General features: G+C 42.3%; 1 protein-coding gene across 1 annotated transcript in view; it reads right to left on the bottom strand.

Moving 5' to 3' along the window:
• Positions 1-58: 58 nt before the first annotated feature.
• LOC311228754 (non-structural maintenance of chromosomes element 4 homolog A-like) overlaps positions 59-15,429 on the bottom strand; it is a 141,318-nt gene continuing 125,947 nt past the window's right edge. Inside the window, exons 9-12 of the mRNA XM_084314696.1 lie at positions 9,139-9,233; positions 7,925-7,973; positions 5,144-5,235; positions 59-482 (exon numbers count right to left, since the gene is read on the bottom strand). Of these exons, the coding sequence (XP_084170822.1) occupies positions 405-482; positions 5,144-5,235; positions 7,925-7,973; positions 9,139-9,233 (314 nt within the window). The 3' untranslated portion in view covers positions 59-404. The remainder of the gene's footprint in view (positions 483-5,143; positions 5,236-7,924; positions 7,974-9,138; positions 9,234-15,429) is intronic.

Below are 15,429 nucleotides of genomic sequence, written 5' to 3' on the forward strand. Positions count from 1 at the left end.
GGCTGTTTACCGTTGGGGGGGGGGGGGGGGGGGGGTGAGTGAATATATATTCACGGTAAAAAAAAAATATATATATATTTACAAATATTTCTTTATTAACGTTTAAAAAAAAATTACAAAAATAATGAACACAGCTGGCGTGCCTCAACAAGATAGACAGCAACACTAGCGAACCGAACAGATAAAAAAAAAGAAAAAAACGGTTTGATATATATATTATAGTCATCACTGTCCTGCACAGTACAGGACACAAAATGATTTAACTGCCTCTCAGCACATGGTCTCATTTCACAATAAAGTATGACGCTTGAATACAAAAAAAATAAAAATAATTAATTAACACACACAGCTCCACAGGCGACTCCAATTCTTTCCCTGGCTGGTCCCGAAAAACAACCGATCAGTCAGTCTGTGGCGGATACGGGCTGTCGAGAGGACGGCTGGATCAGCGGCTCTCTGATCTCAAACACTTCAATTATTTCCTACAAGAAACAACAGTGCAATGTATTAGTGTAAAACAAAGAATAGTAGTAGGCAGGAGTGTATTAGTGTAAAACAGAGTAGTAGTAGGCAGGAGTGTATTAATGTAAAACAAAGAATAGTAGTAGGCATGAGTGTATTAGTGTAAAACAGAATAGTAGTAGGCAGGAGTGTATTAGTGTAAAACAAAGAATAGTAGTAGGCAGGAGTGTATTAGTGTGAAACAAAGAATAGTAGTAGGCAGGAGTATTAGTGTTGTAGAAGCCAAAACTGACATTATTAGAGGTTGTATTGCCATATGTTATATTTTATGTATTTGTTTGGATTCATGTTGAGTTCTGCCTGTATAAATTGAGCCTGCCAGCCTGCCAAATTGAGTTTGTGGCATCAGTTCCCGTTGCTCACCAGTAGGCGACATACTTAGCTACTTAATGGGTAACGGGACTGATGACTGATGACAGCAGGTGTGTTTGGTTACCGGCAGAGTCACGTCGACACGGCACGTTATCATTGTTTGGTGAATCGTTTTGTTTGTAGTATAGGAATGTTATGTTGTGCAAGGTAGTACCGTTGGCGTTACTTCATATCACATGCAAATTGTGCATCGATTATTGTTTAGTGTAAATAAACCCAGTTGGGGGCATTATTGCAACGGACCTTGTGGACATTTTATTTTTGGATCAGACGAGTAGCCTTCACGAGCCACAGATGCGTCAACGTATGTTCTAGCCGGTTTCAGCCTCCTCAGGGCTTTATAGATTTATTGTTTTGTTTAATAAAGTTAGGCCCTTATAAGTGTACAACAAAGAATAGTAGTAGGCAGGAGTATTAGTGTAAAACAGAATAGTAGTAGGCAGGAGTATTTTTTTATTTTTTATTATGTTTTTGGTAGATTTGTATTTGTTTGTACTACCGGGCAGTCCGGTAGAGAGAGAGAGAGAGAGAGAGAGAGGAAGTACGGGAGACAGAGCAGGGGGGGGGGGGGGAAGACATTCGGCCAAGGACGCCAGGTCCGGGAATCTAACCCGGGTCGGCCGCTTCGCGACGCAGCGCGTTACATGGGTCGCCACTTGGGTGCCCGGTAGGCAGGAATATTAGTGTAAAACAATGAATAGTAGTAGGCAGGCGTAGGGATGGGTATCGTTAGGATTTTATCGATACTACTACTCTTATCGATACTGCTTAACGTTTCGGTACTTTATCGATACTCTTATCGGTTCTTTTTGATTATTTTTTTATGATTTTTATATTTGCAGTTGAGAGCATTGGTCATCTGTCTCCCTACAGTAAAGATTAGAAATGATTGAATTATTGTAAATGTGTGGAGTGGTGGGATTAGCTTCTTCAATAATAACTTATAACAACAACAGACAAGTTAGACAACTATGTATGCAAAAAAAAACGATACACACTGAATGATTAGTTGTTACCTAAAGTCCTTGGACTCCACTGTAGAGAACGGGTGCAGGCCTTTGACAACAAACTTTGTCACAGCCCTGTGACACTCGTTCACCCTATCCTGTCATCCTTCCTCTAGCTGCTAGGGAGAAAGGACTTTGGGTGGTGGAGGTAGAGGGAGGATGTGTGGTGGCCCTGGGCTCACTGGCCTGGGACACATTGGTGGCTGACGCCTCAGCTTGACGATCTATAAAAAGTTTTTAGATTGTAGTATTTGTAGCTAAACAATTATTTTGTTTATTAGCCTATTTGTAATAATTCGTTATTAGCCTAGGAAACTCTGTATCTTGGCTTACCGGCTGCAGTGGACGTGGATGCAGATGGAACACTGCGCGCAAGGCAGTCGAATACGGCGCATTTCTGCACACTAATATCGTGTTTTGCCAACAAATGTTTTGATAGATTGCTCGTATTGCCACCCTTACTGGCAAATGTTTTGTTGCACTTGTGGCAACGTGCGTTGTCGGCATTGACCCTTGTAAAGTATATCCATACTTTAGAACGCTTCGCTCTATCCGCCATCACGACTCAGTGCATGCAGACTCAGAGCTGTCTGTGTCTGTGTGCAGCGCGCTTCAGCACGGAGACAGCGCTTTCATTAAGGAGTACCCGTATGTATAAGAAGTACCCGTATGTATAAGAAGTACCCGTATGTGTAGCGCGACTCGCGAGGAGTGTGTAATAATGACTCGCTGCGGCTCGCTTCTCGTGCAGAGACAGAGAGAGGAGAGATCGTTCGCAACTTTTAAATAATAATAATAATTTCTCTAGAGTATCGATAGCAGTACCGAGGACGTCGGAGCTTATAAATACTCCGGTATTTTCTAATATAGTACCGGTTCCCGTTTAAAACCGGGGTCCGGGGGGCATCCCTAGGCAGGCGTGTATTAGTGTAAAACAAAGAATAGTAGTAGGCAGGAGTGTATTAGTGTAAAACAAAGAATAGTAGTAGGCAGGAGTGTATTAGTTTAAAACAAAGAATAGTAGTAGGCAGGAGTGTATTAGTGTGAAACAAAGAATAGTAGTAGGCATGAGTCTATTAGTGTGAAACAAAGAATAGTAGTAGGCAGGAGTATTAGTGTAAAACAAAGAATAGTATGAGCGAAAATAGAGCCCAGTGTCATAAATGCAAAGTGCATTTCCTGTGAGCCGCCACTAGGGGAAGATCAGCTAACCATGAGTGAGTGAGTGGGTTACTGCATGAGTGAGTTAGTGACATTGCTGGTTATATAGATGTGCTTTGCATTTAAAAAACCTAAAATAATAAAAACTTTGGGAAATACAATTAAAAAAGTCTAAATCAATTATACTCCAAACATTCAAAATTTAAACAAGTTCACAGAAGAATCCCAAACTTTTAAGCTTTTTGGTGCCTCTTGATACGCCGTAAATGTCTTACCCTTAAAAAGCTATAATTTTGTATACGCTGTCTTAGTAGGTGTTAAAAGCTGTCTTAGTAAGTGTTAATAGCTGTCTTAGTAGGTGTTAGGAGCTGTCTTAACCCTTTAATCGCCAAGGACGACTTTCGACGTCATTCCTCGCCATGCGTAATCTGCCAATGACGTCGTACAGCGTCTTTGAGATCAATATTTCAAAAATCTGTCATGGCAATCATATTTCACCCACGGAGACTTGAGATCTCCTGTAGATCTCCTCTCAACTCTCCAACGGTTCAAGACCGCCATCTGGTGGCCGATCGGCGAATCGCCAAAACCGGAAGTGAGCGGCAGAAAGTGGTGCTGACCCATATTTCGTCCGGCCACTCGCTATCGCTAGCGGGACTCCAGCTTGATACACTGGATAGCGATCCGTTGCCAATAACTCGATAAACAACATGATTTGGACGTATATAGTATTATACAACCTGGAACTGGACCAACTAGATCGACATCCCATAATAGCGAACTTTCTGCTCCACGCTGATCGCCCAACTCTACGAGGAAGCCGCGGTGAGTTTCAGCGTGTTTGATTATTATTATACATGCAAACTGCTATGATCAACATATCACCCATACTACATGAATCATTTAACGTCGGCCACGGACTTATGAACCCCCTCCAGTCACCAGCAGATGATGAGGCATGACGATTAGGACCTTGTACAATTGAATTTTTTTATCTGACGTCAATCGGTATCAAACTACATTTGATGATCGAATATATGTATTTGTGGCTATAACTCACGTTCTATGGAATGCTGCAGAAAACGATAAAAACATATTTATACTTTAGACCATATTTTAGTATGAATGTGTGAATGAAAAAGTAGAACGTTGCTACATCCTAAACGAGATACTTGATGTTGAATGGGCCATAGTAATGCCAATTTAGCAATACAATTTAAAAAGTTATAGCCCTGCAAAGAAGGGGAACATCTCCATAGACAAATAGAGCTGGCAGAGGACGGTATAAGGATGGATATAAGCGTGGCAGAGAAAGGGTTAACTCATTGGGCGCCAGCCATTAGCCTTATCCTTGTAAGGTTTCCATAGCCTATTTTCACTGTGCGTCACTATGTTTGGAGAGCTATATCTATATTCTATATTATAGCTATGGAGACAATACTATAGTCATTTGACAATGACTTTCTTCCGTCGAACATGCAAAAAAGAGATAATTTCTTCATGCATACGTTCGCGAGCTATCTCTTGGTGAATATAAGTATAGTTTAGGAGTGATCCGGGATAATTCCTGAAAAGCTGGTTTATAGGGCGCTACGTGTATTCTACTATAAGCGTTGGCGTTTCTTGCCTGGACACGCTACTATTTACAAATCAAATGTATATAATAGGCATTATGTTTCATCATGAATGCATGAAAGGGGGGGGGGGGGTCGTTTTTTTTATGCTTTGATGGCCAGTAACGGCATTCGTGTTGAACACTACAGAAGCTGATCAGCTGGATCGATATCAAAACATTGTTGGATCAAGCTGAAATTGATGTCAGATAGTCCTTACCTTTGGTCGGGGGTATTCCAAAAATAATATTCCAATTGTCTGATCGCGATTTCCAGTATTGGTGTCCATCTGGTCCCGGACATGTCACTTATGGATCGAGTGTGCCAGATGCGCTTCGAAGTGGTCGGATGAAGCGATTTACTCGGCTCAGTCTACTCTAAATATAGCGCCCGGAGACATTTGAGTGTAACACAGGGTTAGACGGCAGGTGTTAGGAGCCGTCTTAGCGGGTGTTAAGAACTGCTCACCTTCCAGCTCTTGGGACTGATGGAGATGATACACTGCTGACGCTCGCCTCCTGCTTTTTTTGCTTGATCAACCTCTCCCTCCTCCACAGGAGCTACACACACACAAACACACATACACACACACATTAACAATGTGAAAGAATTCTTTCTACGTGATTACTAATGTGTTCAATATCAATACATCTATCAGTCACTAATGTGTTCAATATCAATACATCTCTATCAGTCACCAATGTGTTCAATATCAATACATCTCCATCAATCACTAATGTGATCAATACATATCTATCAGTCACTAATGTGATCAATATCAATACATCTATCAGTCACTAATGTGTTCAATATCAATACATCTCTATCAGTCACCAATGTGTTCAATATCAATACATCTCCATCAGTCACTAATGTGATCAATACATATCTATCAGTCACTAATGTGTTCAATACATCTCTATCAGTCACTAATGTGTTCAATATCAATACATCTCCATCAGTCACTAATGTGTTCAATACATCTCTATCAGTCACCAATGTGATCAATATCAATACATCTCTATCAGTCACTAATGTGTTCAATATCAATACATCTCTTATCAGTCACCAATGTGTTCAATATCAATACATCTCTATAAGTCACTAATGTGTTCAATACATCTCTATCAGTCACTAATGTGTTCAATACATCTCTACCAGTCACTAATGTGTTCAATACATCTCTATCAGTCACTAATGTGATCAATACATCTCTATCAGTCACTAATGTGTTCAATACCAATACACCTCTACCACCATGTATACAGAACATAGTTTGTCTATGTTTCTCCAATCAGAACTATCTTTGTTGGTTTTAATAATCAAGCTAATAATCAAGCTTGCTAAAGATATTCCACCTATTGATAATATTACATTACAGCCTATTTACCTACCCTATGTAGTTTTGAACCACCCACATCTATTGAAGTGCTTGAAATCATTAATAAATTAAATAATTCAGCAGCCGGACATGATGAAATCAAGGTCAAGCTTCTCAAGGAAGTAGCTACCACAATCATCATGCCATTAACACATGTACTTGATGTCTCTTTGAAAACAGGTGTAGTCCCCAATGACTTGAAAGTAGCTAAGGTAGTACCACTCTTCAAAGGTGACCCTTGTCTCTTCAATAATTACCGTCCTATATCGATCTTACCCTGCTTCTCCAAGGTTTTGGAGAAGTTGGTCTATGCAAGAGTGTTAAAACACCTCAATGACAACAACATCCTGTATAAGCATCAATATGGATTTAGAAAAAAATCACTCAACCTATATGGCTCTCCTCCAAGGAGACATTTTGCAAAAAAGTTATGAAATCATATGGCATTATTAGAAGGATTTCTTCTCTTGTGAATCGCTCCTGTCTTTTGACACTTTATTAGTTTGATATACCCATATTTATCGTATTGTAATATTATTTGGGCCAGTACTTTTCCTACTTCTCTTCTAAAACTTTTTATATTTCAAAAGAAATTCATAAGGCTTGCCACTACTTCTAATCACCTTGAACCATCTGCTCCTCTTTTTTTTAATTGGTCTTTTTCCCCCTCCATTTTCCTCCGATTTTTCTCCCATCCCAATGTTAGTCGTATGCCAATTCCCAGTCCCTTCCTGGTCGCTGCGCTTTACCCCCCACAGTCAGATCATTTGGGAGAGTGGAGGCTACCACGTGCTTCCTCCGACACACGTCCAGCCAATCACCGCTTCTTTTCACCTGGCAGCGCGGATTCTCATTGAGAGGGCGTAGCGTGTGGGAGGACCACACTATCCCCCTCACGTCCAATCCGCGCTTAGCAGGCGCCCCGACCGAACTGTAGGAGTCGCTGTTTTACAACGACCCGGACCCACCCCGCCAGCTTCTCCCACCCTCTGATACAGCCAATTGTATCAGTGCAGACGGCCAGCCAAGCTGGTGACAACCCCGGAGCTGTGAGCTGGATTCGAACAGGCGAACCAAGCTCACAGCTCCGGGGCTGGTGACGAACGCAATCTCCGCTCGACCACCTAACCGCTCATCTGCTCCTCTTTTTAAACAACTTGAAATACTATCAATCTTTAATATTAATGTATACCAGATATGTATTTTTATGTTTAACTGCACTTTTAATTTAGATTTATTTCCTATTGTTTTCCATATCAAACTCCAGTATTCATTCATATCAAACAATATTCATCGTAATTTCTTCCGCACAACATTAGGTCAGTTCAGTATAAGATTTAGAGGTCCTACTATTTGGAATTCAAAACCCTCCATAATAAAAATTTTTAAATCCATTTCCTCACTCAAATCCAAGCTTATATACATTGTTAAATGAATAGCTTCAATCTCGTAAAACCATTAATGTCACTTTGTTTTACAGTTTCATGTTAATTTGTTTAGACTAATTATTAATGTTGTTTTTGTTATTATTATTACTTTTATTATTATTGTTATTATTATCTTATTATTATCTTAATATTATGAAAATTGTTTTATGAACTTATTTCACTTTACTTTTGTTTGTGTTTTTTTAATCCAATGATTTAATGAGTTGAGGCCCCATATCGGCCCATCTGGGTCTCTTGCCTCTACTCAGCACCTTTATACACTTTCTGTCATGATCAATGTTTTTACTGTTTTGCTGAAATGGTGCGAAATAAAGAAATACAAAATAAAAATTAAATAAGCCAGTTACAAGCGTCTAGCCAAGGAAAATTACACCAAAATTCACAAGATCAAAATATGTCTTTAATGTGAGGCCTTCTCACCAATACATGGCAACTTCTCTTCATCCAAATACATCCTGGCCAACCCATCCTGAGAGAGAGAGAGAGAGAGAGAGAGCGAGAGCGAGAGAACACAGCCTTAAGCATCCAACTGACCTATTTCAAACCATGCCTTCTTTTCTCGATCCTCCAATCACAACTGTTCAAAATAAATATATATATCCCTTGTCTAACCTCGTTCCCAGTTTTATCTCCTCCGTGAGATAAAGACTGGTAAAGCACTACGGCCGAAAGTGTGTATGGGGTAGAATTTCCGGTGTATGTACTTCCCCTGGAAGCTGCCTCCGAACGGACCAAACCTTTCCCGAATCCTGTCGCAAACAAGCTAGAACGTCCCGGTCGCGTGAATACTTTACCCAACGCAGTTGTGTTTCCGCGTCTCTGATTGGCCCACGCATTTCTGGTCATGTGCACCAATCTTGGGACCGCAAGTTTCTACACTGGTTAAGCTTAGGGGCTCTTTCGAAGTTGGTTAAGGTTAGAGTTTGTCTTAGAGCAGGGCGATAGAACGCCAGGTAGTTTGCAGGCTGTTAGACCCAGAAATAGGCGCAGAACTTGCTGTCCCACGATTGGCGCACATGTCACATGACCTGGCCAATCAGAGTGCAAAACGGGAACGCGGAAACACAACCGTGTTGGGCAAAGCATACACGCGTCCCGGTCATGTAGTAAATTCTTCAGGCAAAGCCGTTGCAGTGGCTTAAACGAGGAAATATTGTGCACTTCACACGTTTCTATAATTGTTTTGTCGAAACCGGAAAGCCTGTAGCCGGTACTTCCGTTTTCACACTTTAGGAGGCATATCTTTACCAGCCTATCCATTGTCTGAGAGAAGCAACAGTTGTGATTGGACGCTCAAGGAAAGAGGGCAGGCCTTGAGCTAGGTCAATTGTACAATGTTCTTTTATGATCTACTGTAGGTTGTAGGCATCTACTTTAAACACCATCAAATATCTCAATATTTCTATGTGAGCAGAATATTGAATGGAGAACATGCCATATCCAAAGCACCTTCCAATACCACGAATGCATGTGTTTTTAGCATGGGTGGTCACAATGGGAATCAAACCCCTAACCACAGCGTTGTATTGTGCTCTACACAGAACCATAGGACATTTGAACAAAAATACTAGTCTATCAAAGTATTTCTACTTTAATGAGGATAATATACAAATACAAGTACCCTCACTACTCACCCGGATTAGAAACGACACATGAAACATATTCTCTACAGTTCGTGAGAATGAGCCGGGGTCAATGACAAACTCGTAGTAGGAGAGGGGTGATGTTGCTGCAACAGAAAAAGGAAGCAATTAGTGACTGATAATTGTTGTATTGTAAGATGTATTGTGTTAGTATTGAAGACATTAGTGGATGATAATTAGATATATTCCCGGCTATAACAGGATACCAGACTATAACAGGATACTGTAATGATACCAGACTATAACAGGATACTGTAATGATACTAGACTATAACAGGATACTGTAATGATACCAGACTATAACAGGATACTGTAATGATACCAGACTATAACAGGATACTGTAATGATACCAGACTATAACAGGATACTGTAATGATACCAGACTATAACAGGATACTGTAATGATACCAGACTATAACAGGATACTGTAATGATACCAGACTATAACAGGATACTGTAATGATACCAGACTATAACAGGATACTGTAATGATACCAGACTATAACAGGATACTGTAATGATACCAGACTATAACAGGATACTGTAATGATACCAGACTATAACAGGATACTGTAATGACACCAGACTATAACAGGATACTGTAATGATACCAGACTATAACAGGATACTGTAATGATACCAGACTATAACAGGATACTGTAATGATACCAGACTATAACAGGATACTGTAATGATACCAGACTATAACAGGATACTGTAATGATACCAGACTATAACAGGATACTGTAATGATACCAGACTATAACAGGATACTGTAATGATACCAGACTATAACAGGATACTGTAATGATACCAGACTATAACAGGATACTGTAATGATACCAGACTATAACAGGATACTGTAATGATACCAGACTATAACAGGATACTGTAATGATACCAGACTATAACAGGATACTGTAATGATACCAGACTATAACAGGATACTGTAATGATACCAGACTATAACAGGATACTGTAATGATACCAGACTATAACAGGATACTGTAATGATACTAGACTATAACAGGATACTGTAATGATACTAGACTATAACAGGATACTGTAATGATACCAGACTATAACAGGATACTGTAATGATACCAGACTATAACAGGATACTGTAATGATACTAGACTATAACAGGATACTGTAATGATACCAGACTATAACAGGATACTGTAATGATACCAGACTATAACAGGATACTGTAATGATACCAGACTATAACAGGATACTGTAATGATACCAGACTATAACAGGATACTGTAATGATACCAGACTATAACAGGATACTGTAATGATACCAGACTATAACAGGATACTGTAATGATACCAGACTATAACAGGATACTGTAATGATACTAGACTATAACAGGATACTGTAATGATACTAGACTATAACAGGATACTGTAATGATACTAGACTATAACAGGATACTGTAATGATACCAGACTATAACAGGATACTGTAATGATACCAGACTATAACAGGATACTGTAATGATACCAGACTATAACAGGATACTGTAATGATACTAGACTATAACAGGATACTGTAATGATACTAGACTATAACAGGATACTGTAATGATACCAGACTATAACAGGATACTGTAATGATACCAGACTATAACAGGATACTGTAATGATACCAGACTATAACAGGATACTGTAATGATACTAGACTATAACAGGATACTGTAATGATACCAGACTATAACAGGATACTGTAATGATACCAGACTATAACAGGATACTGTAATGATACCAGACTATAACAGGATACTGTAATGATACCAGACTATAACAGGATACTGTAATGATACTAGACTATAACAGGATACTGTAATGATACCAGACTATAACAGGATACTGTAATGATACCAGACTATAACAGGATACTGTAATGATACCAGACTATAACAGGATACTGTAATGATACTAGACTATAACAGGATACTGTAATGATACCAGACTATAACAGGATACTGTAATGATACCAGACTATAACAGGATACTACTTTAATGATACCAGACTATAACAGGATACTGTAATGATACCAGACTATAACAGGATACTGTAATGATACCAGACTATAACAGGACTACTACAGTTGTCTAGCATGCTACATGAAAAGCGCATATACCTGCTAGGGTAAAAGCTTTATAGTTTGCACGCCAGCCACAGACGATAAAGTTGTTTGTGTAAAAAACTGGCTTTTATACAAGGCTTAGGCTCATGTGCGAAAAAACTTGCCACCCGCATTTTTACACCTTTACCAAGTAAAGAAAAAACAACAGACGTTAAAGAGAGGGTCCAAAGACCTCGGTACAATAGCTACATATGTGACCACTTCTGTAGGCTAACACTCAACCTAGTTGTGGACTCGATGCCATGTTTCCTAAACGTAACATGAATACACACAACCCCCTCAGATAATAAAAAAGGTAAAGTTCCCTCTTACTACTGCAAGAACACCGTCTTTTATGATGAGAAGACAAAGTCTTTCGACCGAGTGCTAGCCACAGGCCTTGCTAAGGCCTAAGCACACATATAATAGCGACCAAAAAACTATTTTCAGAGAAAACTGCCCCACTCCCTAAGCAAGAACACAACCCCAACAGTAGTTGAGGGTTTTACATCGTATCCCCAATATATAATGAATAAACACTTTTGTAACAAAAAATAGTCCCTCACCAGGAGGGACCTTTTATTTAATAACAAAATTATATGTTGGGGGGGGGGGGGGGACACAGGGGCAAACAGGGGAGTCACTAGCGCCGCCTGCCGCGTGCAGAGTGTCGTTTGCCCCCACGGGGAGCCGGCCCAGAGGGACGGTGCTGGGCAGTCTCCTGGTCACGTCGATCCCTACCGTTCCCTCCGGGCGTGGGGCGACTGGCTGCAGCGGTCGCGGCACTCCCTCCACTCCTGGCCTTCTTGGCGGAAGGCCCAGCAGCGGCGGCGGTGATGGTGGCAACGGCCGCAGGCCTTTGCCGGCGTTGCTTCCTCCGGACATCACCGGTGGCATCGGGTCGGGGGAAATGGGGCTGGAGCACGGAACGCTCCTCCTCCATCTCCCTGCAGGCTGCTGTCATCTGCTGCATGGCCGACCCGAAGAGTCCAGCATCGAAGAGGGGGGCCGTGAGCAGCGGAATCCTCCTCTGGTCCGGCACCCGCACCTGCTCCAGCCAAAGGTGGCGCTGGATGAGAGTGGCCAGGGCGTGCTCCTTCCCGGCGGCTATCGCCTGCAGCTGGGTTAGGTGCAGGATGGCTCCAGCCGCCTGGGCGTGAAGGTACCATTGATGGTCATCTAGTACCGTCCCGCCCGCCATCAGCCCCGACATGTAGCGCGCCAGCTGCGCGATGTTGGAGGTCGCAGCCAGGCTCTGTGTCGAGGCGATGTACACCACGACGCCAACTCCCTAGCCGACTTCCCCTGGGGAACCGGCTTTCTTAACGGCTCCCACACCATTTCGGGGCAAAGTATGGCTGCCATCGGGCTATCAAGCAGAGGCACCCCGTCCTTTAGCCCCTGGACCAAACCCACCACCCGCGTGACTGGCACGTAGGCGGGGGTAAGGCCAACGATGCGGGATATTACCTGTCCCTGTGCCACGTAAGCCTCCATTGCTGGGAAGAATGGGCAGACAACGCCCGTCTCTCTCACAGGACGACGTTGCCAGAGATTACCTATCATGTCATTGGGAACAGGTGCCGGCAGTGGCTGCGGCGGCCGCCATGAGCTCGGGGAACAAGACAAGCAACTCCCCTTGCATACCTTCTTCCACGTCACTTGCGTCCCTCGCATACGGGAGGCTGCACCGGGCGCCATCGTCCGACGCGGCAGATAGCTGGGCATCTCGTCTCGGGGGTGGAGGTTTTAACCCAGTCCCAGAGTACAAGGAACCCCAGGGAGACGTAGCACTCCCTGCCACTCCCCGAGGGGGAGAGTGACACGTCTCCGCTGGGCCTTCGAACAAGAGAGCTCCCGCCCCCTCCGCAAATCCTCGGCCACCAGAGGAACTGTCGGCCTTTCGGCTGACTGTTCCCTGGCGGGGGAACCAGGGCCGGAATCCGGCTACCTCACAGGAGATGGGGGCTCAACGGCCCCTCGGCGAAGCACACTCTTCCACGACCGTGGAACCAGAGACGCCCACGCACAGAGGACGCCGCGATAGTGAAGCGCTGGTGGAGGGTAGCGTTGTAACCATCTGACCCTCCGACGGTGAAGACATTCTCTTTGCTTTTTCGGAAATTTGCGAGAGAGAAAAAAGAAAGATACAATGTCAACGTAGCTCCTTTCCAACAACTATCTTGGCACTAAACTTTCTAAAGTGTTACACACTTTCGGTGGTGATGATGGTGCGGCCACGACCCCGCTTATGTAGAGGAGCGGATGTGGGTGTGTGCATGTGGAGAAAATGATTGATTATTAGCAGTGATGCCGGTAACGCGTTACTAAGTAACGCGTTATTGTAATCTGATTACTTTTCCCCGAAAATAGTAATCTAACGCGTTAATCTTTAAAAGCCAGTAATCTGATTGCAGTTACTTGTCCAAGTGGCTGTGCGTTACTATTTCGTTACTATCTCATCATAAATTCATAATGCAGGCGGAATGCAGTATTTTATTTCGTTTGACAGTCAAAAATACATTTTTGAGCCGTTTTTCTTATTTGGGAGTGACGTGGTGTGGCAGTGAAAGGGTTACACAAGAATGTGTCCCGCGGCGTGACTGGACTCTCTGTCTGTGAGTGACTCTGCTTTGGCCCAATCACATTCCCCATCCACAGTCTGCGAATCAGAGGCAGAGTAGGGGCGGGTCTTCACAGCACGTCATGTGACATATGCGCCAATCGTGTGACAGCAGGGCTCCGTTGCATTCGTCTGAGAATTCCACCCCAAAACGCTTACAGGAAGAAAAAACGCGGCTTATTATTATTACCGAGGCGCGCGGCTTATTATATTATTAAAACAGCTACTTGTGGGCACTCATAAAAACACCGTGGTTTACAAGTTGTTTAGCGAGAGGATGGTGGTAATGTGCTTCAATAGAACAATGGATCAATGCCATGTCAAAACTCGGCTCCGCTGATCTGAAGGGCTCCGCAGTACACACACAGACGCGCGCGCACACACGGGATCGCAGCAGCCACACACACATTTCCACTGTCCAATAGACAAGCGTCCTTTTCGACCGCGTGACATTGTTCAGAAGGTCTCGGTCCGCCTCTGTGTGAAAGCAGGCGAACCAAATGAAGAATGCAACAATGTTGCAACTTCACCCCCAGAACCGCACCGAGTCCACCAAAACTATATGTGAAAGCGACCTAAACGTAAATACTGTCTACCGCTAAAAACAGCACATCCAATTGCATTGAAAGCATCTGGAATCACAACACTACGACGCTTCGACTAGGTACAGGAGGACTCGGAGGCCAGCCAAACAGCAAAAGAGAGAGATTGTTTCTTTCCCTATTGATTAATGTATATTTGATGGTGGCAGAGCAAAAGCTCTTATTTGCCAGATTTACAGTTAATTTACATGTTAAAGAGAGACTGATTGTATGTTTATAGAGAGACATTTATAAAAACAATTTAATAGTTACAGTTGATATAATTGAATAGTTCAGCCTGCATTTGTTAGATGTGAATGGATACACTGGTTTTGTAAAACCACTGGCTGGCTGCTCTAATGCTGTGAGCATCATAGACTGTTGCTTTACCATACTTGATGGTACAGAAGCTGAAGCACTAGTTTAACAATTTACGTTATGTGCAGAGAAACAAGTTAAAAACAATTTATGCACTTTCAATAAAGCGTTTTAAAAAAAACTGTTGGGGGAACGACGACGACTTCGTAACCTAGTTACTTTCAAAGTAACTAAGTTACTCTGATAATCAAGTAATCAGTAAAGTAACTTTGATTACTTTTTAAAGGAGTAATCAGTAATCGGATTACTTTTACAAGTAATCTGTGGCATCACTGATTATTAGATTGGATAAAGGGATAGTTCCACTAAGAGCAGAGCGTAAGCTATACAATCTATAACTGGGGATGTTGTTTGCTCCTGACAAGAGTCTCAAAGTCTGGGGTGATGGTAGACAAAGCAACTCCGAGGTCATGCTCAATGTCCAATCTGTTCCTCTGCTTTGTCTTCAGCTGGACCAGAGCTGAGAAGCCACTTTCACAAAGATAGGTAGTGCAAAGAAAAAGTATAATTCTTTTTTCTTACATTTTTCCCCACACATCCGCGACCCACTCAAAATGGCCCTGC

This window comes from Notolepis coatsorum (assembly GCF_963971535.1).
Source record: "Notolepis coatsorum genome assembly, chromosome: 5".
NCBI classification, from domain to species: Eukaryota; Metazoa; Chordata; class Actinopteri; order Aulopiformes; family Paralepididae; genus Notolepis; species Notolepis coatsorum.